Here is a 27,622-nt window from a genome sequence, read left to right as displayed (position 1 = left end):
ACAGACTGCAGTTCAACCGATTATAATCAAGTGCACTTTGAGGTTATTGTTCAAGATATACCAACAGAAATTACAGCAAATACCACACACAAGAGCAAAAAGAAAAAAAGGATAAAACTGTCCCAGCGATGTTTGGTTTCTTGAAGACTAACACGACAAACCCACAAGAGTTTTATGAGAATGTATATTAATAAGTCCATTGGTTATTGTCCAGGGAAAGGATGTGCATGTGGGACTGAAGCTCTAGTCTATGGAGACGTGTGTTGGAGACAGGCTGCAGACAACCTGTATCAGTAGATGCTGCTCAGATGTTAGGCTCCTAGCCATAGTAATTCAGCTCGCCATCATTCATCTCTAGACAGAGAGAGAGAGAGAGAGCCTGGCCAGTTCCTCTATGTAAACATAACCTGATGGCGGTGACGAATTCCCTGCAGCCAGTTAAGTTGTTCTGTCCACAACTGTCGATCGGCTTCCCCACGCCTCTGAATGAGGAAGACGCCACAGTCTGATTAAACACCTGTGCTCAATTGCGTAATTGGCTAAGCTCAGTCAATTGACTGGGGTTACGTGAAGTCGCAGAGCACGTACTCCACACAGGCAATTTAAAGGGACGGGGACAGCAGAACCAATATACAAACATTTAATATATATTTTGAAAAGATTTTAACCTGGGTTACAATTAAATGATACCTGGAGCAATCTAGAAAATTAATGGGTTGAAAGTCACATGTCTCATGAGTTTAGATTTCAAATCTGAATAAGATAGCATGAAAAATGAGATATTTTTTATGAGACTATGTCTAGACCCCCCACCCCCCAAATATAAAAATATTTACCAGTAGTATTGAAGGCTTCTACAAACTATTTAGTCATTAAACATACCAATGCATAGTTGTTTTTTTCAATTATAAAACACTAGACAGAAACTTAGACATCATAAATCATAAGTGATTTATTTGATCACTAGAAAATACAATAAGAATCATTTGAGTAATAATAATAATAATAATAATAATAAAAAAAAGATTTAACTTTATTTGCCAATTACAGAACATCCTGAGATTGCTAGAAATTCAGCATTTACAATGAATTACAATGAAAATAAGGGCTGATGTGCTGATGGCCACTTATACAGATGGTAATAACACAAATGTGCCATAAAGTAAATAATCCACTCTCTCTATTCATATAGACGCGTTCACTTTGATAGCCATAATCATACAGTAATAGCGAGCTGATTTGGGCTAATTTGCACTCAAAGAATGGTAATCATGCAGATACATTCACATTCAACATAAAACACACTTTCACATATATAAAAACTGTTAAAAATGAAAAGAAACAAAGAAAAAGGCGATTGCTATAAGTTCTGCATCCATCAGCTGACAGGTGCGTCAGAGCGCGTCACGAGGGAGCGCCAAAATTCAAATAAACTACATTTCGCCAATCTTTCATTCATTCTTTTTTCCAGTGGATTGTCTCATTCTGTTTGTGACACTGTACGCTGCAAAACCATGCCGTTTTTTTTACTACCAAGATGCAGTTTCTGACCATGAGTTATTCCATAACGGATGCAAACAATTCTGTCACTGAAGAAATGAAATGTAAACAAAGGAATTATGATCCATATTACAATGTTATTGCTTCGTTGGACTAAACGTGCTCCATGAGATGTCGTTCAGTGGACCCTTACCTTTCTAACTAAACTGGGATTTACAGCTGTGGATGTGTTTCTGACTCGTTATTACGACAAATCTGGTATGTACTGCATTTCCATTGTGCATGTTTTGATGTGTACTGCTTACACAAATCTAGTAAAATACAGTCTTTATAAGCTTTCCATTCAAAAACAGCGATCTGTCATCGATGCTTGAGGCTTAGATCTTTATAATGATAAATAGTTTGTCAAGATTAAATTTGTTCCATTTCATTTAATCTATTCGTAAACACTGACACCTGCGAGTTGAGGGGCATTGAGGACGCCCGCGTCGGGGTGCAGGTTAACAGTTTAATGTTATTTTTAGTGATCTCCGACTGGTGAAAAGTCGAACATCATTAGTGAATAACTTACTGTATTAATGTTTAGCATTAGCCAGCACTTTTAAATTTGCCAAGATGTCAGGCGCTCTGGCTCCTGGTAAACATTTGACTATGGTGGCTGGTGTCTCTATATTCACGTTCTGTACAATAGAATCACCAATAACTAGAGCACTTTCATCAGGTTTCTCAGTGGGTGCATCACTGAGTGGAGGGAACTTGTTTAATGTTTTGATCGGAACAGAAGAGTGGTGTTTTGACCCACGATTATGCTGCCTCACTGTCACCCAGTTGCCCTGCTGCAGAGGCTCTGATTTCGTAACCAAACAATGTACAGGACTCCCTGAGCTAGACGCATCCAAAGCCGTATCTACAGCCCTAACATTCTTACTGTCCTCAATTAAAGTTTGGATGCATGTCTCTAATTCTGAAATCTTCCCTGTAAGCCTTGCTATTTCTCTGCATTTATCACATGTAAATCCCTCGTTGCCAACAGAGAAAGAAGAATGATTCTGACTTACCAATGTTTTTTGATAAACTTCTGAAAAATGGCGTGTGAGATAAAAGAAATGAGGCAAGAGAAAAGAAAACTGTAGTAGATGCGAATAGAAGCGCGAGTGGAAATGTGAATGACAAGCTAACGAATGCTAACGCGGTGTATGCGCAAAGCATTTGCAATGTAAAATTTAAAGCTGTAAGGGAAACAGGTCAATTTAGCTAAGATTTTAAAGGGAATTTGAACAGAATCACTGTTTCATGGCTGATCACTGAGACGCCCTGCGATTCACTGAACGAGCCGTTTAACATCAAATCTGCACTGGATATTAATATCCAAACTATAGTGAAAACAATATCAATTAGCACAGTAACAAGATCGGCAATTTAAGACATTAACTTGTAAGCACAAAACACAAGATACTTCTCTTTTCAATATGAATAAGGCTTTATTAGATAAATCTAAGACATAAACTAATCTAACACATAAACGCACGCACTCATACATTCACACAAGTTGCAGGAAAATCGAAAGTTAGGGAAAGATGAGTTTAAGAGAATGGAAATGTGGAATCCCAAGTTTACAGCAATACGTTAAATTGCATAGACATGAACAACCATCAATCACTTAATTAACCATCGCATTGAGTTCCTCAATGAGGTTAAAATTATATTAGATACACCAGTACAGACAGCCTGTGTAAAGGTGTCCCTTTGTTGTCGTTGAAAGGGGGTTTCCGATGTCGCTGATTGGCTGGAAGTTCAGTAGTCGCTGAAGTGACGTCTTGGGAAGCCCGTGGTTGGGCGTTGGCTGAAGATGCAGAGTTGGTTGGTTGGTTATCTTGTTTGGGACTTGTGGCACAGAATGTTTTAGGACTTCCTGAGGTATTCGGCTCGTGTTTCAACCACAGTCCTGATCGACTCTTTAATTTGTCTGGTTCGAGTCAGATCGGCTACAAAGCGAATGGTCAGATTAGTTTGATAGATAATTTCGAATATATGGTTGGAATTAAGTTTATATTTGATCACTTTTGACAACAGAGAGTGATAGTAAGATGGAGATTCAACAGAAAAGCAAAGCTACATGGAGCTACAACCACACATGGAGCACTTATACACACGATGACAACTGGATGATAAGGAAAACAGGAACTTGGAGAATACACCGGAGTGATCACTGGAAAGTGGGCGCACAGGTAAGCAGTTTATACTCAATAAAGTGGCCAGATGCGCCACATGTGCCTAAAATATCCAAGTTGTGTGACATTCGTGAGCTATAGAAAGCAGAGCAGACCGCTCCTAATGCTTTCGATTTGCTCTCTCGAACCTACTTTGGTGTCTTTTTTTGATTGGTGTGCAGCAATGATTCAAGTCAATCGACCGAACAAACACATGTTGGCACAGCTTTGATCGTTCCTTGTAGTTCTCACCCTCTCACGCGCAGCCCCACAATTGGTCAATTATGAACAATACCTACATGTTATTGGTCAAACTGCTTTGGATGTCAACTGTCTTAGGTCTTCTTTGTCGCATCTTCCTCTTTATGATGCCCCAAAAGTTTTCTAAAATTGGGAGGGGGGCTATATAAAATAAAATTTCAGTACAAAATATTATCCAATTATTCAATAGCTGCATGATAACCTTACTAGACATAGTCTTTCACACCACACAGAGAATATGTCCAGATCAGGGATAGGCAACGTGGTCCTGGAGTGACGATGTCCTACAGAGTTTAGCTCAAACCTTGAAAAAACCAATACCTGCCTGTAGCCCTTGTAACTTTGGAGACTTTAATTAGCTTGTTCAGGTGTGTTTGATTAGGGTTGGACCTAAAATCTGCAGGACAGTGGTACCCAGAACCATCATTGCCTATCCCTTGTCTAGAGTGTTGAAATTAATAATCAGTTATCACCTTCAAGATATTTAAAAGAGTTTCCATATCTGTAAGAATCTCTTCGGTTTACAATTTCACATCAGAATTTCTCCATTTGTAGCACACTGCTAAACTCCGTTAGCCACATCTCAAATTTGTGTACAAACTTTCTTCAAAATAGTATTTTCTTTGCTGTTGTCATCCCATACTGGACTGACTGCGTTTGACTGAGACTCTGGGTTTCCAAACATGGAGACCAGCCGAATTCTCAAGTGTTTCTCGAGGCGTCCTCCTGTTGAGCAAAGTTCTCTTTCCACAGAGATGGCACAGTAAAGGCTTATCTCAGACGTGAATTTTAACATGATTCTTAAGATGTTTCCTCTCTGTGAAACTCATTTCACACTGATGACATTTAAAACTGTTCTCTCTTGAATGAAACTTAATGTGATTATTAAGGCTTTCTTTATATCTGAAACTCTATCCACACTGACCACATGCGAACGGATTCTCTCTAGTTGTGAATCCTCATGTGATTCTTCAGGTATATGTTATGTGAGAAATTCTTTCCACAGAGTTTGCAGATAAAAGGTTTCTCTCCAGTGTGAATACTCATGTGGACATTAAGGTGAATTTTCTGTGTAAAACACTTTCCACACAATTTGCAGGTGTAAGGTTTCTCTCCAGTGTGAATACTCATGTGGACATTAAGGTGATCTTTCCGTGTAAAACACTTTCCACACAGCTCACAGGTGTAAGGTTTCTCTCCAGTGTGAATTCTCATGTGGCCATTAAGGCTATTTTTATGTGTAAAACACTTTCCACACACTTTGCAAGTGTAAGGTTTCTCTCCAGTGTGAATTCTCATGTGGACCTTAAGGCTATTTTTCTGTGTAAATCTCTTTCCACACTGAGGGCATATGAATGGTTTCTCTTCACTGTGAATTCTCATGTGAATCTCAAGATCTTCCTTTCGTGTGAAACTCTTCTCACACAGCTCACAGGTGTAAGGTTTCTTTCCAGTGTGAATATTCATGTGGACATTAAGGTTATTTTTATGTGTAAAACACTTTCCACACAATTTGCAGGTAAAAGGTTTCTCTCCAGTGTGAATACTCATGTGGACATTAAGGCCATATATCTTTGTAAATCTCTTTCCACACTGAGGGCATATGAATGGTTTCTCTTCACTGTGAATTCTCTTGTGAACATTAAGGTGCTCTTTTCGTGTAAAACACTTTCCACACAGCTCACAGGTGTAAGGTTTCTTTCCCGTGTGAATATTCATGTGGACATTAAGGTTATTTTTCAGTGTAAAACACTTTCCACACAATTTGCAGGTGTAAGGTTTCTCTCCAGTGTGAATACTCATGTGGACATTAAGGCCATTTATCTGTTTAAATCTCTTTCCACACTGAGGGCATATGAATGGTTTCTCTTCACTGTGAATTCTCTTGTGGACATTAAGCTGACTTTTCAGAGTAAAACACTTTCCACACATTTTGCAGGTGTAAGGTTTCTCTCCAGTGTGAATTCTCATGTGGACATTAAGGTGATATTTCCGTGTAAAACACTTTCCACACATTTTGCAAGTGTAAGGTTTCTCTCCAATATGAATTATGTTGGAATTAAGGGTTTTAGTTTGTATTTTCTGAGTCTTTTCAGTCTGTGAACAACTAATTGATTTTTCTTCAGTTTTGAAATCATGATGTTCCTCATTTTTATCTTTCTCTTCCGTTTCATTCAGTCCTTGACTCTCCTCTTTCAGTGCCATCAGGTCTGAGGTAAAAAGAGACAAATACTAGTTTAATTACACAAAACAACAGACATCTAAACATTTAGACTAATGCTGTCAATCGATAAAAAAAATATTGATTGCATATTTTCAGAAAATAAATTATTGTATATATTGTCACAACTTCACATTGAATCTCCAAATTAATGTAGAGACAACGTAAGTCATGTCAAGTCTGCTTTATTGTCAATTCTTCCACATGTACAGTACATACATACAGAGAATTTAAATTGCATTACTATCAGACGCTCGGTGTAAACAGGTAACACTAACAGTAGAACATTAAATACAGATAAAATATAAATTAAAGCTGCAAGAAGCGATGAAAGGGCCCTCGCACCCGGGCTCAGCACCACCCGGTTGCCATAGGAGAACAGCGAACATTGGGCCATATGCTTATAAAATGGTAAATATTTGAGCCACGTTTCCTGTTGCCAACAGTAAATGTACATGTGTTCAGGCCAGGACTCTTTCCAAACATGCAAAGTTTTGGTCAGATTAGACATTGCATGTTTAAGTTAGTGTAAAAGAAGTAAATTCCTGTTGCCAACAGGTGATGCTAAGACTAAATAAATATTGGCCTAAAAATCAGTTGAGACCAGGGCCCGTATTCATAAAGAATCTTAATGCAAAAATTAGCTCCTAGTGAAAAAATTCTAAGAAAATTCTTAGAAATGTGGGCGTTTACTCTTAAAATTAAAGAAAAAATCCTAGTAAAGAGAAAAGTAATTCAGAAGGGATCTTAAGGTCAAACTTGTTAGGAGCACAGAAGAGGACTTTTAAGAAGCTTAAGAGTTTCTTTAGCAGAGGAGAAAATGGCAGAAAGAAGAAGAGGCAGAAGAAATGTGTTGCAGACAATGGATGACAGTGAGTTAATAAGACGCTATAGATTAGATCGTGCAGGGATCATGTTTGTGACTGATCTTATTAGAGACGTGCTAACATCTCCGACACAGCGCAGAAATGCCATAGCGCCAGAAATTAATCACTACATTACAATATTTGGCAACTGGGAAAATGCAACAATTCAATAGTGATGATTTAGGTCTGTCACAACCTTCTGTAAAGCACAATCTTATTGTGTCGCAGTTCATTTAGTTTCCACTGGACATTCCCACCTTGCAGGCCCAAAAACTGCATTTATGAATATAGCAGACTAGTGTTGTCAGGATACCAAAATTATTGTTTCGATACCGATACCTAGTCAAGAATTGCGATTTCAATACTTTTTCGATACTTTTCCTGAAAAGGGAAAATACACTCTCAAATATCATTGATGTGCTTTATTTTAAAACCGGGACAACATTCTAATCATATAACACACTAATAAATGAACATATGAACAGCAGATATATTAAACATTTGAACAAAATATGAAATATAAAAATGTAAAAAATAAAATAGAGCAATGAAATTCAAGGTAAAGAAAGAATAAATTTAGCAGCATTATCTCAGTTATCATAAGAAACAGTAGAGTAATGCATTTATCTTGATTCTGAACTTTGAATAAAAATATGAACAGCGATTATATTAAACAATGATTCTGAACTCAGAAGATTAAATGTCAAAAGATAAATAATATCAATTTAAGCAATGGCATTCAAGTAAAAAAAAAAAAAAGCTAATCAAATGTAGCAGCAATATCTCAGATATTGTAACGTATTCTGTCAGTTGTGCAACCTTTTCTTTCAGAGGAGAAAACTAAAGCCAGTGAGCTTTAATGAGCGTCATCTTTAGTGAGCGTCATCTTTTTCTACCAGTCGTGGACCGGCGGCCACAGTATCACTTGTGCTCGCAGATGCAGTCTAGTGATGCGGGTCCCGCTTTTATGAAATTATTTGGCCCGCCCCAGCCCACAAATAAAGTAACATTTCTTTACCCACCCGGACCCGCGCATCGGGGACATCACGGAAGATACGTTGCTACTAGACTCTTGTTCACTGAAGTTCCCATAGACAGTAAAAGTTCCTCCCTCCACAGCAGCGCGCGAGCTCGGCGCTATTAGCAGCGCATGCGCAGCTCGTGGACAGCTCTGTGAACTGCTTCATACTGTCAAAGAGTTACTCAAGATGTGACGGAGCATGTGATTTGTTGAATGTAGTGAACGAATCTGCCCTTCACTGAACGAGATCGAGGGACCTTCTCATTCGTGAACGAGCTGAATGATCTGATACATCTCGTTTATGAATGAAATGAGTGAGCCAAGCATGTAAATCTCGATCAGCAATCAGCAGATACAAAGCAAGTTATAGGTGCTGTGCAGATACGCTTTTTTCATTTTCATATTTAGCATACAGAACATAACTCCATGTTTAATCCCCGATTAATGTGAATATTATATATGAACTGTCTGACCAAACAATTAAAATGTTAATTATGCAAAAAAATCTCGTGCTTTGTTCATCTGAACAACTTATCTAAACTATTTAATGTGATTATGCACACATTTTAGTAAAGTCAAATCAGTTTTGTAAAGCCATTAATGCAGACATCTCGCTGTAGTGCTTTTTTGCTGCTTGCGTGAAAAGAAAACACAGACGTCCATAGGGAGGCACTGGAAGCGTGCATTTCACCAACATGAAATACGTCTCTTTCAAATCTGGAACTCAGTCATTCTTTGAAGTATCAATACTAATAAATTTAGGTATCGTGACGTATGACGATACTTTTGAAGCATCGGTGCACCGTGCAACACTATAGCAAATTTATAGGTGCGCACAAGCAGAGGGAATGAACCGTTAATAGTTTGTGCTATACGCTCCCATGTCTGCTTCTTGTCCCTTGCTGTGACACCTGGTCCGAATTTTCCTTTACGAATGGCCTTGTGTTCATCCACTAACTGGGCTAACAGTAAACACTGTTCCTCTGTCCAGTTTGGTTTTCTCGCCCTTCTTGGTTTTGATTCCATGTTTGATACATTAAAACCAACATTCAAACCGCCACTTAAATAGGACAGCAATCACTGTAATTGGAAAGAGTCGAGCAATTTTTATCATTCTAAGCCAATCAAATATCTTATAGGAAATTAAAAGCATGGTAAATAAAAAAAGGATATACACACATATAATGTGTGTGTGTGTGTGAGAGAGAGAGAACGGTCAAATAGGATAAATTACGCATGTAAATTCAAAGTGAGAATTAGAATAGACACTATACTTAAAATAAATTTTTTTCATTGGTTGGACAACCAACCAATCACAGTCTTCAAAAGATTGTATCATACATAGCAACGGGGTCAACCCCGCGTTCTCACTAAGATGAAAGTTTTTGTCTTCTCCTTACTCAGAGTTGCTCTCAGATCGATCCCTAATCGCTCTTAAGCTAAGACTCCAACGTAAAAGGTTTTAAACTAAATTAAGAGTTTTCTGAGAGGATTCTTAGAATCTTTATGAGTACAGGCCCAGGAATCTTATCAAACGTGAAGTTTAGGGCAGATCAGAAATTTTATGTTATACATGTTATAAGTTTATGTTATAATTTTAAGTTATATAGGAGGAGTTACACCGCACTCACGATCACCAAGGTGCCAGACAAACAAGACTGAAAATCTCAAATAATAAACTGTCTGCACACTTGAATCCTTAAAGCATATTTAATCACCAAGCATTAAGTCAAATGACCTGAGGATTAGGTTATTTAAAATAACAACATTTCCTGTTGCCAGCAGGTGGCGCTATAATTTAATATTAGCCTTTAGATGTTTTCAGGCCAGGACTCTAATCAAACGTTTGAGGCAGATTGGACATTGTATGGACAAGTTATAGTAATGTTCTAGTTTCACTGCATTAATAGCATGTTTTAACACTTAGTTAAGTGTTGCTAGCTTTTAGCATACTTCTAAAATGTTGCCAGCCTATTACACACTTGTTGATGCTTTTTATTATGTTGCTAGAAGTCCATAAATGTAAACCATGTCACTTCCTGTTACCAGCAGGTGGCGCTATGACTATAACTGAATTTGGGCATGATGATGTGTTCAGGACAGGACTCTTGTCAAATATGTGAAGCTTAGGGCAGATTGGACATTGCTTGCCTTAGATACAGCAACTTTCTTTATCACTGCATTAGTAGCATGCTTTAGCACTTAGCTAAGTGTTGCTAGCATGTTTTATTATGTTTCTAGCATGTTGCCAGCCTATTTAGCACTTGCTGACACTTTTTAATATGTTCCTAGGAGTCCAAAACAGTGTTAACCATGTCACTTCTTGTTGCCAGTAGGTGGCACTATAGCTATAACCGAATACGGGTTATGTTGATGTGTTCAGGACATGACTCTTGTCAAACATGTGAAGTTTGGGGCAGATTAAACATTGCTTGCCTGAGTTACAGCAACTTCCTGTTTCACAACAAAACAACAAAATTTGTGAGGCCGCCAGAGAGACACCCCTTGATGAAAAACTCAAAATCTTCACAATTTAACATCACAAAGGTCTTATGATGATCCTCACTTCACCAATTAATCAAATCACAGTCGCGATCTGAGACATTGTGATTTTGCTAATCGTTAAGCCTGCGACATGATATTACTCTGTTCCAGAGCTGTCACCCTTGAGTGACAGTCTTACTAACCAATAGAGTGAGTGAATGCACCTCCGTTCTCCCCAATCAGCTCTGCTCTAACCAACTGTGTAAACGCCCACCATAAAAAAAAGAGAGTGAGTGTTTGTGTGTGATTATGGCATCTGCAAGGTCGATAACTTAATGTAATATGAGATTACTTGGCTTCTAACAGATAGACACCAAACAAAAAGTAATGTTAATTTACCGAGAGCTGTGTCACAACAATTATCAAGAGCTCACTTATTGGTTCTGCTTTAAGTACTTAAAAATTAGGGCTGCAACAAACAATTATTCTAACGATTGTAGCCGATCTGACTCGAACCAGACGATTAAAGAGTCGATCAGGGCTGTGGTTGAAACATGAGCCAAATTCCTCAGTAAGGCAACAGGAAGTCATAAAACATTCTGTGCCAAAAGTCCCAAGCAAGATAACCAACCAACGCTTTCACAGAACAGCTTTCAACATTAACACCACTAGAACAATTATTGACAATTTTAATTCAGAGAAGAGATTGTCAAATTTGTTGTTCGCAATTGATAGGCAACGCAGGACATCACGTGCAAACCCATGAGAGTACTAGACAAGATCCTTTGACTTCCCCCACCTAGCAGAACCAGACTGAAATTTCTAGGGGAGGGCCTTTGAACCTCTGGTCTCCACAGAAATCTTGGTCAAAAGATAATGACACAGAAACTGTCTTTTCTACATATATATGGACTTATAAATGAATATCAGTCTATCGCTTCACTCCATATTCATTTATATGTAATCCACACATTTGACGATCATGTTATAATCACTTATTGTGTATGTCTTTTAATAACTATGGGATAGCTTAAAGATTCATAATCCTGTTTGGTAGGTGTGTGATTGAATCTGCTTGCTTGAAACAGTCATGACCATCAGTTATTTGTCAAATGTATCATATTCTTGTTAGGAATCATGTCCAAAATTAGACCCTGCAAGAGCGGGAAAATTCGGACCATGTGCTTGATAAGATAACATATGATTTATGATACCCCCGAGCCAAGACAATATCTGATTGGTCAAGACAACATTTGAGGTGTGGCCAACAGGCCAGTTTAAATACTTAGGACACCATAAAATCTTGCATTTAGTTTTTAGCTATGCGTTTAGCTTCTGCTATTAGTCATGCCTGCTTTTAGTTTGCTTTTAGCTTTTGCTTCTTAGCTCTAGCTTTTAGCCATGATGTTTGTCATCACTGTTCTTTGAGCGCGGTTCCAGCGTGCTTCGGCCTGCACGCCTGCTGCTACTTAGCCACAATGCGAAGAAACACCACCTAGTCTCGTCAAACTTTACTTCTTTTCTTTTCCATTTGAGAGTTTTGTGTTCTGAGTTAAGTTTTGTAACCGAGTTCAACTTCAACCAGCCACACAACTCTGCATCTTCAGCCAACACCCAACCACGGTCTTCCCAAGACGTCACTTCAGCGACTACTGAACTTCCAGCCAATCAGCGACATCGTAAACCCCCTTTCAACGACAACAAAGGGACACCTTTGCACAGGCAATGTACTTTCAGACATTTGTACTGGTGTATCTAATATAATTTTTACCTCATTGAGGAACTCAATGCGAGTGTTAATTAAGTGATTGATGGCTGTTCATGTCTATGCAATTTAACGTATTGCTGTTAACTTGGGATTCCACATTTCCATTCTCTTAAACTCATCTTTCCCTAACTTTCGATCTACCTGCAACTTGTGTGAATGTGTGAGTGTGTGTGTGCTTATGTGTTAGATTAGTTTATATTAGGGCCGGGACTCGATTAAAAAAAATTAATCTAATTAATAAGAGGCTTTGTAATTAATTAATCGAAATTAATCGCATATAAATATTTGACCTGAGAACAGTGAGAAGTAATTTTTTTCACATGGATTTATAGTATACCATTGAATAATGACTGAATACATAAGCTTAAGCAACAAAATATTGTTTATTTTTGTTCAACAAAGTCTAGCAGACCAGTGCAATTTTTGCCATTAAGTGTAGCAATAGCATATTTAGAAACAATTTAGAAATAGTACATTTCAGAAACTCGTGAAATAGGTGCTGGAACCTTCTTTAAAGTGTTTTTTTAAGTAAAACACAATACTGTCAATTACATTCAGAACATTGGAAACCCTGACTATTAGAAAACATCTCTCTGTTGCTTCAAAGGCCATAACATACTAAGTCCAACTCTCAATAACCTTGGCCAAAACAATAAAGAGTTCAACATAAAGTGCCAGTTGCACCAACAAAATAATACACAGTTCAACATAAAGTGTAAAGTCCACGCTAGCTGCTATATGTTTTGAGTTGAGGTGATACTTGAGGCTCGATGTGCTGCAGTCATATGCGAACGCTAGTTGGTGCTCCAGTATAATCGGTCCGCCGAAACTCATCCAGTGAGAAACGTTCCCGGTGCAAAAATAAGTTATTAAAAATGCGGGAATTTTTTTTCTGTAATTAATTAATCTTAGTTAACGCGTTATTTTTTGTGTAATTAATTAATCTCAATTAATGCGTTAAAGTCCCGGCCCTAGTTTATATGTCTTAGATTTATCTTAGACAGTTAAAATACTGTTTTACATAAATAAATAAAAGATAGTCTAATCATTTCAGCTTTGGGAAATAATATTATGTAAATACAATTATTATATAATTAATTTATACAAATAGATATATTTGACAAAATGAGATGACAGAGAAACCATTAAATTACTACATGAAAATCAACGGAAGGACACATCATTCTGCATAACATCTCCTTTCGTAAGTGTGTAACAAGGATAAGAGACAAAATCAAGTTAAGTGATTAGATGTTTTCATAAACCATTTTATTCACAATATACACTGCCACTCAAACATGTTTGAACAGTAACATTGTCTTTAAAAAAGTATCTTCTGCTCATCAAGCCTGCATGTATTTGATCCAAAGTACAGCAAAAAAACAGTAACTATTTATTTTAAAAAACTTTTTTATTTTAATATATTTTAAAATGTAATTTATTCCTGTGAAGGCTGAATTTTTAGCATCATTACTCCAGTCACATGATCTTTCAGAAATCATTTCATTCTAATATAGTGATTTGCTGCTCCAAAAAACATAATTATTATCATTATAATTATTATTGAAACAGCTGAATATAATTTGTTCAGGTGTCTTTGATGTTCTATTCATCAAAGACACCTGAAAAAAATATATTCAGCTGTTTCAATTATAATAATAATGATAATAATCATAAGCAGCAAATCAGTTCAGAAGATCAGAATTTATCTGAAATCTAAATCTCTTGCAGCATTATAAATGTCTGTCAATTTAAAGCATCCTTGCTAAATAGAAGTATTAATTTCTACAATAACCCCCGACCCCAATAAAAAAATTAAAATAAAAATTATATTGACAAGCCTTTTAATGGTATTGCATATAATGTTACAAAAGATTTTTATTTCAGATAAATTCTGATCTGATTTATTACATTGCTGTTTGCTTTGATTTTGGATTAGATTGGTGTTCTTGTTGTTAGATTAGTTTTGGAGTATTTCACAACCCTAGTAATTTTGTTTTTAAATTAGAGTAATTTAGTTCATGGCGTCGCATACGCCAAAGATCACACATTTTTCTTTTTAGTTTAGAAGATAGTTACATTTACATTACATTTAAAAAAAACATACAAATGAAAATAGCAAATAGAAGCAATTCAGACCTATATAAGGGTAACAGTATTCAAGTGCTGTAACAAGCCTTAAAAAAGCTCATTGAAGACTACTTTTGCCGCAGCATCCTGGATCAGTTGCAGAGTCTCAATAGTACATGCCGGAAGGCCTGCTAAGAGAGAAATACAATAGTCCAGTCTGGAGAAAACACGAGCTGTGTGGGCTGCTCTGATAGGAAGGGTCTAATCTTCCTAATGTTGTATAAAGCAAATCTGCAGGACCCAGCCGTTGTAGTAATATGATCTGTGAAGCTTAGTTGATGATCAGTCACAACTCTAAGGTTCCTGTCTGTCCTAGAAGGAGCAATGGTGGACGATCCTAGCTGTATACAGGGTTCCCACTCTTTCATGAATACCAGATTCAAGGACTTTCAAGGACTTTTTAAAGCACCATTTTTTTTTAAATCAATCACCTTTGAAATTCACAACCCCAGCACATCAAGAAAGTCCTTACTGTACTTACCATTTCACTTGAACTTAATATTTACATAAAGAAATGTCAGAGTAATAATGATGTTTTGAATGTGTAGGTTTTATAAAATTAAACCGTTTTAGACAGTCGTGTTTAAAGGACTTGAAATCCATTAAATTCAATACTTGTAATATTCAAATGCAGTTTCTGAAATATTGATAAAAAAAATGCATTACACTGGTTTTTAAAGAGTTTTTAAATTAAGAAATAATTTGTCTCAGCTTTTTTTAAATAAAAAGTTGTTAAATGTTTTAATAACAGTAAAACCTGTTAACATTTGCACATTTGCACATTCATCAATAGAGACGTGCAGGGGCATAGCCATCTTTTCAGAAGTGAGGGGGACAGAAATCACACACACACACACACACACACACACATATATACATTTATACACAAACATATATATATATATATTTATATATATTTATATATATATATATATATATATATATATATATACACACACACACACACACACACATAACATTGCAATATAATATAAAACATTACAATGTAACATTTCTGTAATCAATATAGCCTACCAGTCTACAGTTTTTTAATAACATTTTTAATGTTTTGAAAGAAGTCTCTTCTGCTCAACAAGGCTGCATTTATTTGATCAAAGTACAGCAAAAGCAATTGTGAAATATTTTTACTATTTAAAATAACTTTTTTTTATTTGAACTTATTGTAAATTGTAATTTATTCCTGTGATCAAAGCTGAATTTTCAGCATCATTACTCCAGTCTTCAGTGTCTCATCCTTCAGAAATCAGTCTAATATGATGATTTGCTGATGATCAATATTTTAAAACAGATGAGTACATTTTTCAGTATTCTTTGATGAATAGAAGGATCCAAAATTCAGCATTTATGTTTTTAGCAGCAAATCAGAATATCAGAATTATTTCTGAAGGATCATGTGACTGGAGTACTGATGCTAAAAATTCAACTTTAAAATCTCAAATTACATTTAGAAATATATTCAAATAGAAAAGTTATTTTAAATAGGCTAGTAAAATTTTTCTAAATTGTAGTTTTACTGTACTTTGGATCAAATAAATGCAGGCCTGGTGAACAGAAGAGATTATATACTGTAATAAATGCAATTAGTACTGCATTGTTCATATACTTTATTTATCACCTGCTGGAGATGACTTGAAAAAACATATATTGTGGCAATTGTGTTCGTGTTTCCAAAAGTGTCTGTTTTTCTGTGAAAACAACTGTTTTCATACAGCAATAGCTGGATGCTTTTGTCCATATTAGGAGTTTCCTGGTATGACTTTCTGAGCAAGAGCACCCTCCGTCTTCGAGTGTGAATGAAACACACACTTCATGAGAGTTTAGCGCTCCTTGATGTTCATCTCGCCTTCTGGGTCCGAATGAAATATCATGTCATGCGCAGACGGTCCTGTCTCTGAGTTTAAATCTATATTTATTCACACCAGCTCTTGAAAACCTCTATTCGAACACACTTGACCGAAAAAGTGCAGGAGACAAATTTCTGTGATATAAAGTGGGGGGACATGTCCCCTGCATAATCTATGCCTCTGGAGACGTGTTAAAATTATTTTTTAATTGTAATAAAATTACTTTTTATTGTAAATCCCATTGAATTTGCACTTTCCCGGCATTGAGACTGATAGCCTGATTATCACTGCTTCTCCATAGGTTAATGCACTAGACTTTGGAACTGGGTTCCCGCTGGACGCAAATCTCGTGGATAGAAATGAAAATTATATGACATATACAGGAGCAGGACACACATTACAGGAACGCAGGAGGTAGGGTACAACGGGGCTAAAGACACACCTTAAGAAAAACTGCGCTATTCACTGCACCTAAAATATGTTATATTACAAAATAATACATACAAAATAATACATACAAAAATATTTTTGTATTGACTATTATCGGAGCAACTGATTTAGTGTAAAAAATTATTAATTCAAGTTATTTGTTTTGTTTAAAAATCCTATAAATGAATGTGGTGGCAAGAGGGGCCTTTTACCCCACACATGGGGGAAGAGGCACCCCAGCATGGGGTAAAAGGCCCACACAGCCCCATAGGTAATACTTAAAGGTTTAGTTCACCCAAAAATGAAAATTATGTCATTAATGACTCACCCTCATGTCATTCCAAACCCGTGACACCTCCGTTCATCTTCTGCACAGTTTAAGATATTTTAGATTTAGTCCGAGAACTCTCAGTCCCTCCGTTGAAACTGTGTTTACTGTCCAGTGATGTCCGGTTCGTGAACTAATGATTAGATTGAACCAGTTCACCAAATCAAATTTAATCGTTTAAACCGGTTCACGTCTCCAATAAGTATTAATCCACAAATGACTTTAGCTGTTAACTTTTTTAATGTGGCTGACACTCCCCCTGAGTTAAAACAAACCAATATCCCGGAGTAATTCATGTACTAAAACAGTACACTGACTGAACTGCTGTGAAGAGAGAACTGAAGATGAACACCGAGCCGAGCCAGATAACGAACAATAGACTGACTCGTTGTCGAGTCAAGAACCGTTTCTGTCAGGCGCGTCCGATTCGTGAACCGAAGAGCTGATGATACTGCGCATGTGTCATTTAGCGTGAAGCAAACCGACACACAGAGCGTCTGAACTGAACTGATTCTTTTGGTGATTGATTCTGAACTGATTCTGTGCTAATGTTATGAGCCCAGGTAAACCGAAGGTTTGAATCAAGGGCAATCATCGCAAATGACGTCATTACTTCGAGCGCAAAAGAAACGGTGAACCGTTTTCTTCAACCGGTTTATTGAATCGAACTGTCCGGAAGAACCAGTTCGCGGAAAAGAACCGAACTTCCAATCAATACTGGTGATCTGAAACCCGATGCAACCGGATTTTGACTAGAGAACGAATCAATCTTTCGTTCATTATCTGGCTCGGCTCGGTGTTCATCTTCAGTTCTCTCTTCACTCTCTTCATTACTCCGGGATATTGGTTTGCTTTAACTCAGAGGGAGTATCAGCCACATTAAAAAAGTTAACAGCTTAAGTCATTTGTGGATTAATGCGTATTGGAGACGCAAACTGTTTAAAACGATTCAGTTCGATTTGGTGAACTGTTTCAAGAAGATCCGGTTACATCGAATGATTCGTTCGCGAACCGGATATCACAAACTGCTTTGTTTTGAACTCTCTCACAACAGACACGGAAGAGAAGACAATGCTGAATAAAGTCATAGTTTGTGCTATTTTTGGACCAAAATGTATTTTCGATGCTTCAGAATATTCTAACGGACCCTCTGATGTCACATGGACTACTTTGATGATGTTTTTCTTACCTTCTGGACATGGACAGTAGACCGTACACACAGCTTTAATGGAGGGACTGAGAGCTCTCGGACTAAATCTAAAATATCTTAAACTGTGTTCCCAAGATAAAAGGAGGTCTTACGGGTTTGGAACGACATGAGGGTGAGTTATTAATGACATAATGGGGTGGTGTTGGCACAGTGGATAAGACACATGCCTTTGGTGTGAGAGACCCGGGCTCCAGAGGCGTGTGACCTCTGACATATATACAGCAATTGTAAGTCGCTTTGGATAAAAGCGTCAGCTAAATGTAATGTCAATGTCACAAATAATTTTTGGGAGAACTAACCCTAAAAATTCATTTATTTATTTATTTATTTAATGTTTAAGTTAATACTTGTTCAAAACAATCACTTTAGCAGAGTTTGTACTATTTTCTGCACATTTTAAAAATAAAAATATTTTTTTGTTCAGTCTATGCATTTAAGCGTTTTGTGGCATATCGCCAAAAATAACTTAAATTGCACTTTCAGTTTTGATCGTACAGGTAAGAGCAATACATCAATGGAATCTGTAAAGGGTCTACTTTTATTTGTATACACACATAAGAAAACTTTGTGCATTTATAAAATAAAGAAAACAAACATAGTGTGCTGTCTGCAGCCTTGGTCTGCGTGATCTTCATTTAGAAATGCATCATTAAAATGAACTGAAACTCAACAAATACTCCACAAGGAGATATGAGAGATATTTCTAGAGAAATACTTTTAAACTAAGCAAGTCTTATTGACAACAAATATTAAGTAATAAAGTAATCCATATGAAACCAACACGATCTCCAGTCTTTTACGTCTCCCTTCACCAACTCTTACGCGACCACGCCCACATGCTATAGATATATAATCATCCATGTGAAGCGCGCGGCGCGTACACATTATTAATATCATGTTTTTAAATATGATGGTTTCATTCTAAACATGGTGATTATCTCCAAGGACACCCAACATAATATGGTATTAAGCAACTGAATCTAACCATCTCATGTCAGCAAATGGAAAAATCAGCAGTCTATTAATTATCACGTTAATCATGGAGCCTTTAGTCGCTACAGCGGGGGCGCATTTTACACCAAATACCATAAATTGACATATTCTTTCGTTATTTAAAAACCGTTGCTTTAATTATCATATGAAAATCATAAAGAAGACCTATTGTCTCAAAATATATGCATTGATTTTTTTTAGCTATTCTCATTTGCTACTTAAATTTACAACATTTAAAAAAACTAGGGCCGGGACTCGATTAAAAAAAATAATCTAATTAATTAGAGGCTTTGTAATTAATTAATCTAAATTAATCGCATTTTAATCGCATATAAATATTTGACCTGAGAACAGTGAGAAGTATTTTTTTGTTCACATGTATTTATAGTATACCATTGAATAATGACTGAATACATAAGCAACAAAATATTGTTTATTTTTGTTCAACCAAGTCTAGCAGACCAGTGCAATTTTTGCCATGAAGTGTAGCAATAGCATATTTAGAAATAGTAAATTTCAGAAATTCAGGAAGCTTATAGGTGCTGGAACCTTCTGTAAAGTGTTTTTTTTTAACTAAAACACAATACTGTCAATTACATTCAGAACATTGGAAACCCTGACTATTAGAAAACATCTCTCTGTTGCTTCAGAGGCCATAACATACTAAGTCCAACTCTCAATAACCTTGGCCAAAACAATAAAGAGTTCAACATAAACTGTTGCACCAACAAAATAATACACAGTTCAACATAAAGTGTAAAGTCCACGCTAGCTGCTATATGTTTTGCGTTGAGGTGATACTTGAGGCTCCATGTGCTGCGGTGATATGCGAACGCTAGTTGGTGCTCCAGTATAATCGGTCCGCACAGTTGCCAACTCTCGCGAGACAAATAAGCAAAGCAAATGGATCTTCAAAAACAAGCCCAATATTATTTGATTATTTATTTTCTGCATCATAATTTATTAACAATAAATGAGCCTGCAACATTTTAAACTAAAACCACTGCTTTATTAGAAAAGGAAAAACTGATTAGGAAAAAAAGGATAAATAAAAAAAAATCAGGGAACTGCAACAAAGCGGAGAGAACGCACTTTCCTCATCTCCGATCACCTGTGAGGCTGAATCGGATTGGAGAGAAGGAAAAGGACAAAAAGACAAGAAGGGAAAAACAAGAGCATTAAGAGGAGCTGTAACATATTTAGCTTAATAAAATAAAATTCTCCACTTCGTTGGAGGCATTGTTTGTAGAAACTGAAATACGTGTATTTCTGTAGATCATAGAGCGCGCCGCCTGCACGTTGAAAGTGATTTTACTCCAATGAGGGGGATAAGGGGGCGGATTCAGCGGAATGTTTTGACGAATGTTACGCCACAGCACTTATATGATTGCACTGATTTGGCTATATCTGTAAGCAGACAGTGTTAATCAATGTATCAGTATCAATGTACACCATAGATGTAAAGAAAACGAAGTTGCTTGTCAGATTTTCCTAACAAGCAACCATATATTCTTTAATGAGCCCAGCTGTTTTAACGCGACTTACAAAAAAAAAAAAAAAAAAGCACAAAGTCGCGTATTATAAGCGGACATGGCAACTATGTCGGTCCGCCGAAACTCATCCAGTGAGAAACGTTCCGCGGTGCAAAAATAAGTTATTAAAAATGCGGGAATTTTTTTCTGTAATTAATTAATCTTAGTTAATGCGTTATTTTTTGTCTAATTAATTAATCTCAATTAACGCGTTAAAGTCCCGGCCCTAAAAAAAATAATAATATAATATTAGATCAAGCAAGCACAGAATCAACTTTGTGGTGCTGCGCACGATCGCGTCAGAGATTAAACAGATAACCTCCCCTGTTTAGTTCTGTTTTTGACAGAAGCACATATTGGACAATTTAAAAAATAGCACAAACAAAACTGATTTCAAATTTAATTCAAGCACTTTCAAGGACCTATGTTAGTTTTAAAGTACTTTCAAGGGGCTTGAATCCATATGTCTGAAATTCAAGCACTTTCAAATACTTTCAAGAAGGGTGGGAACCCTGTGTATAGAGAAGTTGTGATGAAGTGCTGGGTTGGCAAAGACCACAACTCATTCTGTCTTCACAAGGTTGAGTTTAACCCTCTTAACCCCGAGTCGATTAGCGCGGATACGCGTTATGAGTCATTTTCTCCTGATAACCACGAAAAGAACTTAAATTACACAATTTTTTTTTAGGGCCGGGACTTTAGATCAATTAAATCTGTAAAGGGTCTAATTTTTTTTTGGATACAGACATAATAACAACAGAACTTTGTGCATTTATAAAATAAAGATAACAAACAAGGTGTGCTGTCTGCAGCCTTAGTCTGCGCTGAGCTTCATTTAGACACGCGTCATTAAAATGAACTGTAACTCAGTGAATACTCAACGAAGAGACATGAGAGATGTCTACTTTTAAACTAAACAAGTGCCACCGAAAACAAATATCCTGTGTTAAAGTAATCCATAGGAAAACAACGCGATGTCTGTTTTTCACGTCTCCCTTCATTATCTTCTAATGTGACCACGCCCCCGCGCTATTCAGATTCAAACTGAAACGCGCGGCTTGAATACGCCCATACAGAAGAAAAAGCAGCCAGACTGTTCAAGTTTTTTTATTTTACTGTTTGTTTCGGGATGAGAGGAATAAGACATAAATCACCCCAAAAAAGATGTGATGTGGTTGAGGATTTGGATTTCCTCAGAAAAAAAGAATGAAGCACTTTATTCAGCAGAGATCATAAACATGAGTAAGTCTCTTTATTTATTTATATACTTGTATTAGTTTTCACATAACGTGTAAAACATTTTACTAGTTAGACTTTTTCCAAACTTTAAATCCTGACTAAATGTATAATCAAGTGAAACATTATAAAATTTCAATAACAATATACAATACAGTCAGACCCTGTTTTTCAATTCAACCTATTACTACTTATAAGATGAATGAAATTGGCAAATTAATTGAACAATTGTGCCAACACACACACAAATTAAAAGACTCATCACGGGGAGCTTTGGTGGATTCCTGCTTGTCCTGTAGATGATCTGCTCACACGCTTTAATTTAGCAAACAAGCAGATAGGTTTCTTAGATTAGAAGCATTCAGCTTTTCCACCATGTAAACATTACGACCATTACTTATTTATAGAAAATAGAGAAAACCCATTCCAAAAATGCACCCCAGCGCACAAACCATTTTTCCGTCGTTAAAATAGCAAAAGTGGATTTGGAAACGCCCTGAGTGCACCTGTGCCGTGCACTTTACACTTTGCATTTAAATTGTTACAATAGGGCCCTATTAAAAGAGCTAATTCTGTTTTTAATAGTTTCTAAAATCTGTTCCCTATTAGGGATGCACCGATCATGATTTTTCATGGCCGATTCTGATACCGATTTTTTTACAAGCAAACTGGCCAATTCCGATACCGATTTCCGATTTTTTTTTTTAATCTTTTAAGCAACAAACAAGAAAGAAGGAAAGTGTGCATAAACAAGATATTTGGTATTTAATAGGCCAAACTTGCTTTTGGCTATTGAAAACAATAACTGTAATCATCTGAAATTAACAGCAGTAACTGCACAGTATAGTAGCCTACATTCAATACAAACACAGATGGTACAGACATCAACATTTAGCTTTTGTTTTTGAATTGGGTTGAAACTACAAAGAACTGGCCTTAAATTAAAAGATTAAGTGTAACCATGTGACATTAAAGGCAATAACTGCATAGTTCTACAACACAATCAACACACATTCAATAACATGTTTCTTAATCAGCATTCAGTATTTTAGTTTTTAAATTTGCTTTTAAACAAAAAAAAAAGGTCTTTACCAGTGAGACTAAATAAAAGTATGCTATATAAATAGATTTTCCAAAATGTTAAAATCAAATAATGTTTGTGCGAATAAAACAAAGATGCAAAGTGTTTCATTCATCCAATTAAAAAAAAAAAATTGGGGTAATGATTCACATCTATATTTCTTTACTTGAGCCAATGAAAAATAAATAACTTATTGTCTCAAGTAAAAAAAAAAATAGATGTGTATCTTTACCCTAATATGTTTTAATTGGATGAATGAAACACTTTTTGTCAGTGTGCTACAGCAGGTGATTTTTAAATCAAACAAAGTCTATGTAATTTTAAGGTAAAATTAAAATAATCATCCTAATGCAGAACTGACGTTTATTTCTGGCTTTTCAAACGTGTATGCAAGTTCTAAAAAAAAAAAAAAAAAAAAAAAAAAAAAACATTTCAGTTTTGTCAGTTTAGTCCGTTTCGTTTCTCATCCAACACGTGAGATGTTGATCTGAACATCTCTTCATGGTCTACTCGTGTTCAGGGCGCGGACCGGTACAGTATACGCTCGCGCAGCTTCAGTGCGCAGGAAAGGGCTCTTATTTGTGCGCCAGTACACCAACGGCTGTTCGCTTCCTGTTATCTGCGCCTCAGACATGTAGCTCTGCACTTCCAGTACTGATCGGCTGCCCGTGTCCTGTGAACGGATTTCGAAATACTTCCACACAAATGACATAGCGAACGATTACAATGTAGTCAATGCACACGAGCGCACTTCCGGAAAAATCGGCCGGAAAAAAGACCAAAAAACGGTTCCGATTTATGGCCGGTTAACCGGTGCATCCCTATTGCCTATCATAAAAATAAGTGCCGATGATCAGGGGTAGAAAAATTATTACATAGCTGTGTAATTAAAAATACCTATAACTAAAAATATGACATTATATATTGACATTATCACATTTAATATGCAAGTAGGGCTGTGCGATTAATCAGGGTATCTGCACATTTTTGATCAACAAATTTAATGACTTTTAAGACCTTTTTAAGACCTTCAAGAATTAAAATTAAGACCATTTCCACGGCAAATATATATATATAAAAGGACACTCGACAAAGCTGTTCAGGTTAACAAAGCACATTTGCATTTGAGCAACAGTGCAAATAATCAGTGCATATTTGTCCTTGCCACAACTAAATGTTTTTGCACATTCCGAGTCAGGGAACATTGCCCTGAAGACGGTGCTCACGTCTTCATTGGACGTATAGGAGTGATGTCGGCTAATTGTGTGCAAAACCCACAGCATTTCCGCCTTCAGTGTAGTGGTTGGGGAGAATGTACCGAAGGCATTACTTGTACTGGGACCCAAAGACACCAACGCGGGTGTAACGTTAGCCTTTGAAGTAGATACCGATGCTGCAAACAACTGAATGGGGACAGTTGTTGCCTGACTGTCGGCATAGCGCTTGTGCTTCTCCCCTTTCATATGTGCACCAAGGGCTCTGCAGCCCATTGTTCCCAATTGTATCGTCTTTTTGCAAAGTCTGCACCGCACTTCGTATTCCAACATTTTTTGTAACCAGCCGCGATATTTCTCATCATCGAGCCAGTTATCATTAAACCTACACTTCCCCATCTTGGCTTGCGTCTGTCACTCTCATAGCTGAAACACTTCTTCGTCTGTTTCTATGACAGGCCTACGGGGAAAACACTGCCCCCTAAATGAAGTATGATGCCTGTGCTATAGGCACACGCTACTTACTTTTTGCTGTCTTTAGACAGGGACGTGCGCTGGTGAAATTACGTTAGCATGGAAAATAGTTTTTTCCGATATCTTTCTTTCATTCTGCCCAGATGAAATTTAATGCAACAAAATTTGAGTGTGCACAATTTCTAAATCGCTTTATAGCACGATTTTCCGCGGCCCTGACCTCCCGCAGTATGTTATCTGAACCAATCAGGATGCAGCGCTCCTAGCGCGAGAACAGAGCAGACTGGGCATATGCCTAACTCCAGGTTCACACACACTGTGATGCGTAGCCATTTTTTTGAGCCCATGTTAATGGATCAGAGCGGTCACACTGCACGCAGTAAAAAGATGAGAACAGAAAAGGTTATAGATAGAAAGGTGCGAAAAGATGTAATATCTTGCGCATGAGCACAGAGAGAGTTGTGAGTGCACAGGACACAGGTTGAGCGAGAGGAGACACGTTGTGAGGCAGTGTGTATCTGATCCTTACACAGTCTATTGTCTGAGCACGCGTGTCTGGTTTTGTTAACAAAGGAAATCTGTGTGCGAGTGGATAGATTCGGGCTCGTGCATTATTTTATGTGCTTTCACGTTACAATAATGCGCTCTCGTTGCTGCTTCTGAACCGCGTACACATAACTTACTGTAAAAGCACTGCAGATGGAGTACGTGTGAACCTTGGGCAATAAATATATTGGTAGGGCTGTGCAAAAATCTCATTAGTTAAGACGCTCCTGTAATATCTCCAGCACGTGCGTTCAGATCAGGGTTGCCAGGTTCTCACAACAAATCCTGTCCTGTTAAAATATAAGTTTTTTAGCAGGGTTGCCTTGGTAAAATTAGCATTTTAGGGGCTAAATATCACGTTATTGGTATTGCTTATTGCAAGTGCTGGAGATATACTTCTAATTACAGGAGTGTCTTTACTGATGAGATGTGCATGAAAATCGCATTCATTTTTTGCACAGCCCTATCTATATATTGTTCAAAAGATATAACACCTGAGGCACCGCTACAGTGAGCTTTATGACCGATGCATGGCAAAAAAAAAAAAAAAAAAACATCTCCCTGAACACAGGTTTAATTTTATTTTTTTATTATAATATTTTGTCATATGTCTAGATTTTGTTTGACATCTTTACTTAGTGATTATTTTGACTCGAGTCTGTTCTAGAGACATGTTACAACTTTTTGATAAAGCTCTCATTGGTTTTCTTTTGGAAATATGTTTCAAATTTCTACTGATTGTATTTATGACTGTAAAGCATGTCTGTGTGTGTCAAAATAGTGATTAAAATTGAAATCGCAAAATTGATAAATTAAATTATGATAGGTTTTTTTTTTTTTGCATATCGCACAGCCCTATATGCAAGTAAACTGTTATAGATGCAATTTTATGAAATTCTAGATCCTTAGAAAAGCTTGCATTTCTACAATATTAGTCTCTAATAATTTTGATTGCAGTTGTATCTTTAAGCTGGCAGTTATCAAACATCTCATCAAAAATCATGTTAGAGGACCACAAGACTTCGACCCAGCAGAACTGGTTTCTTACAGACATTTAGGTCTAAAACATTAGAAACACAGTGTCCTCTCAACTAGGTTCAGTTTTGTAATAGCAGTTTTGTATTAAATTCAAAAGATCAAGTCACAAGCCAAAAAACAACAACAAATCTCCATCCATCTTGATCTTGATGGAGCGATTCACCATCTCATCATTTTTCACAATTAGGAAACTAACTGTTGCTTTCACAGAAATAGTTTTTCGGTTAATAATATAATAGCCTTCTATTAAGACTACTTTTATTAATAACTGGAAATATCAACACTAGAGTTTAATGCGTTCTGTAGAGCTGGACATTTTAATAATGATCAACTGAGTTCAGCTTTGAGAATAAAAACTAACCTGTTTGTTCCTCAATCTCTTCATGTTTGACTCTGAATGTGTCTTCAATCTTCATTTCTTCACTCTCCTCTTTAATAAACTCCATCTTTATAAAAGTTTCACATGGACCTCAGTTTATCTGTGATTAAGATGAGAATAATTAACAGAAATAATCAGCTCTAGTTCAGTAGTCAGCACACTGCTAAGGGAGTCAGAGTTCATGGACTTAAAATGTATGACATTAAAAACAACATTAGCAATCAAATTAATAAAAGGACAGAATTTGGTTTACATGTGTATTAAGATGTATATTTAGTATTGAATGATGTGTAGATTATATGTAATAGATTTCTCTTTCAGGAAAACATTTGCAGTTGGTTAGTAAAAGTTATCATTAAACAGGTTTGGGTTTGTTTTCGTCGCATTTACTCTGTTTTAAACAGCAGATGACGTCAGAACACTGAATCATTTTGCGATTCAATTGATTCATTACGGTTTTCTCCAACACTACTAACCAGTAACCGAGGTCTTGTTTAAAATGAACTGATTCACTATATAGGGAGCGAAATGAGACGCACTCTTACTTCTGTTCGGGAGCACTTTACAAGCATTAACCATCATTAATAACACTAGTTAAAGCATTACAATGTGACACGGGTTCAGACTTGTTTTCACAGTGTAATAATATACGACTCTAAATGAGTTTAGTCGATTGAAACACTTTAAACTATTAACATCACAAACCTTTCTTCAGCCGAATCACAGACGCATGAGAGCGCGCAGCCTTATGACGTCACACCGCCAGAGCAAAATAAAAGTCTTTTTTATCTCTAAAAACATATAATTTTACATTTAAAAACAAATGTAATACAGTA

General features: G+C 36.6%; 1 protein-coding gene across 1 annotated transcript; it reads right to left on the bottom strand.

Moving 5' to 3' along the window:
* LOC127967986 (oocyte zinc finger protein XlCOF20-like) lies at nt 1-27,089 on the bottom strand. Its single transcript, XM_052568769.1, has 2 exons — nt 26,769-27,089; nt 1-6,181 (listed from the first exon to the last, which is right to left on the bottom strand). Exons 1-2 carry the CDS (start codon nt 26,851-26,853, stop codon nt 4,917-4,919), a joined length of 1,350 nt encoding a protein of 449 aa, XP_052424729.1. The 5' UTR covers nt 26,854-27,089; the 3' UTR covers nt 1-4,916.
* Between the last annotated feature and the right edge of the window lie 533 nt (nt 27,090-27,622).

The sequence above is a fragment of the Carassius gibelio genome, chromosome A4, assembly GCF_023724105.1.
Source record: "Carassius gibelio isolate Cgi1373 ecotype wild population from Czech Republic chromosome A4, carGib1.2-hapl.c, whole genome shotgun sequence".
In the NCBI taxonomy this organism is placed as follows: Eukaryota; Metazoa; Chordata; class Actinopteri; order Cypriniformes; family Cyprinidae; genus Carassius; species Carassius gibelio.
Note: the sequence above shows the minus strand (reverse complement) of the source record. Positions and strands in the feature narration are given on the sequence as shown.

What these genes read in the sequence shown, in the direction of transcription:
- LOC127967986 (XM_052568769.1), bottom strand. Translation starts at nt 26,853, where the DNA reads ATGGAGTTTATTAAAGAGGAGAGTGAAGAAATGAAGATTGAAGACACA. An exon ending in AGAGATTGAGGAACAAACAG is followed by an intron (nt 6,182 to 26,768) that starts GTTAGTTTTTAT and finishes TTTTTACCTCAG; the next exon opens with ACCTGATGGCACTGAAAGAG.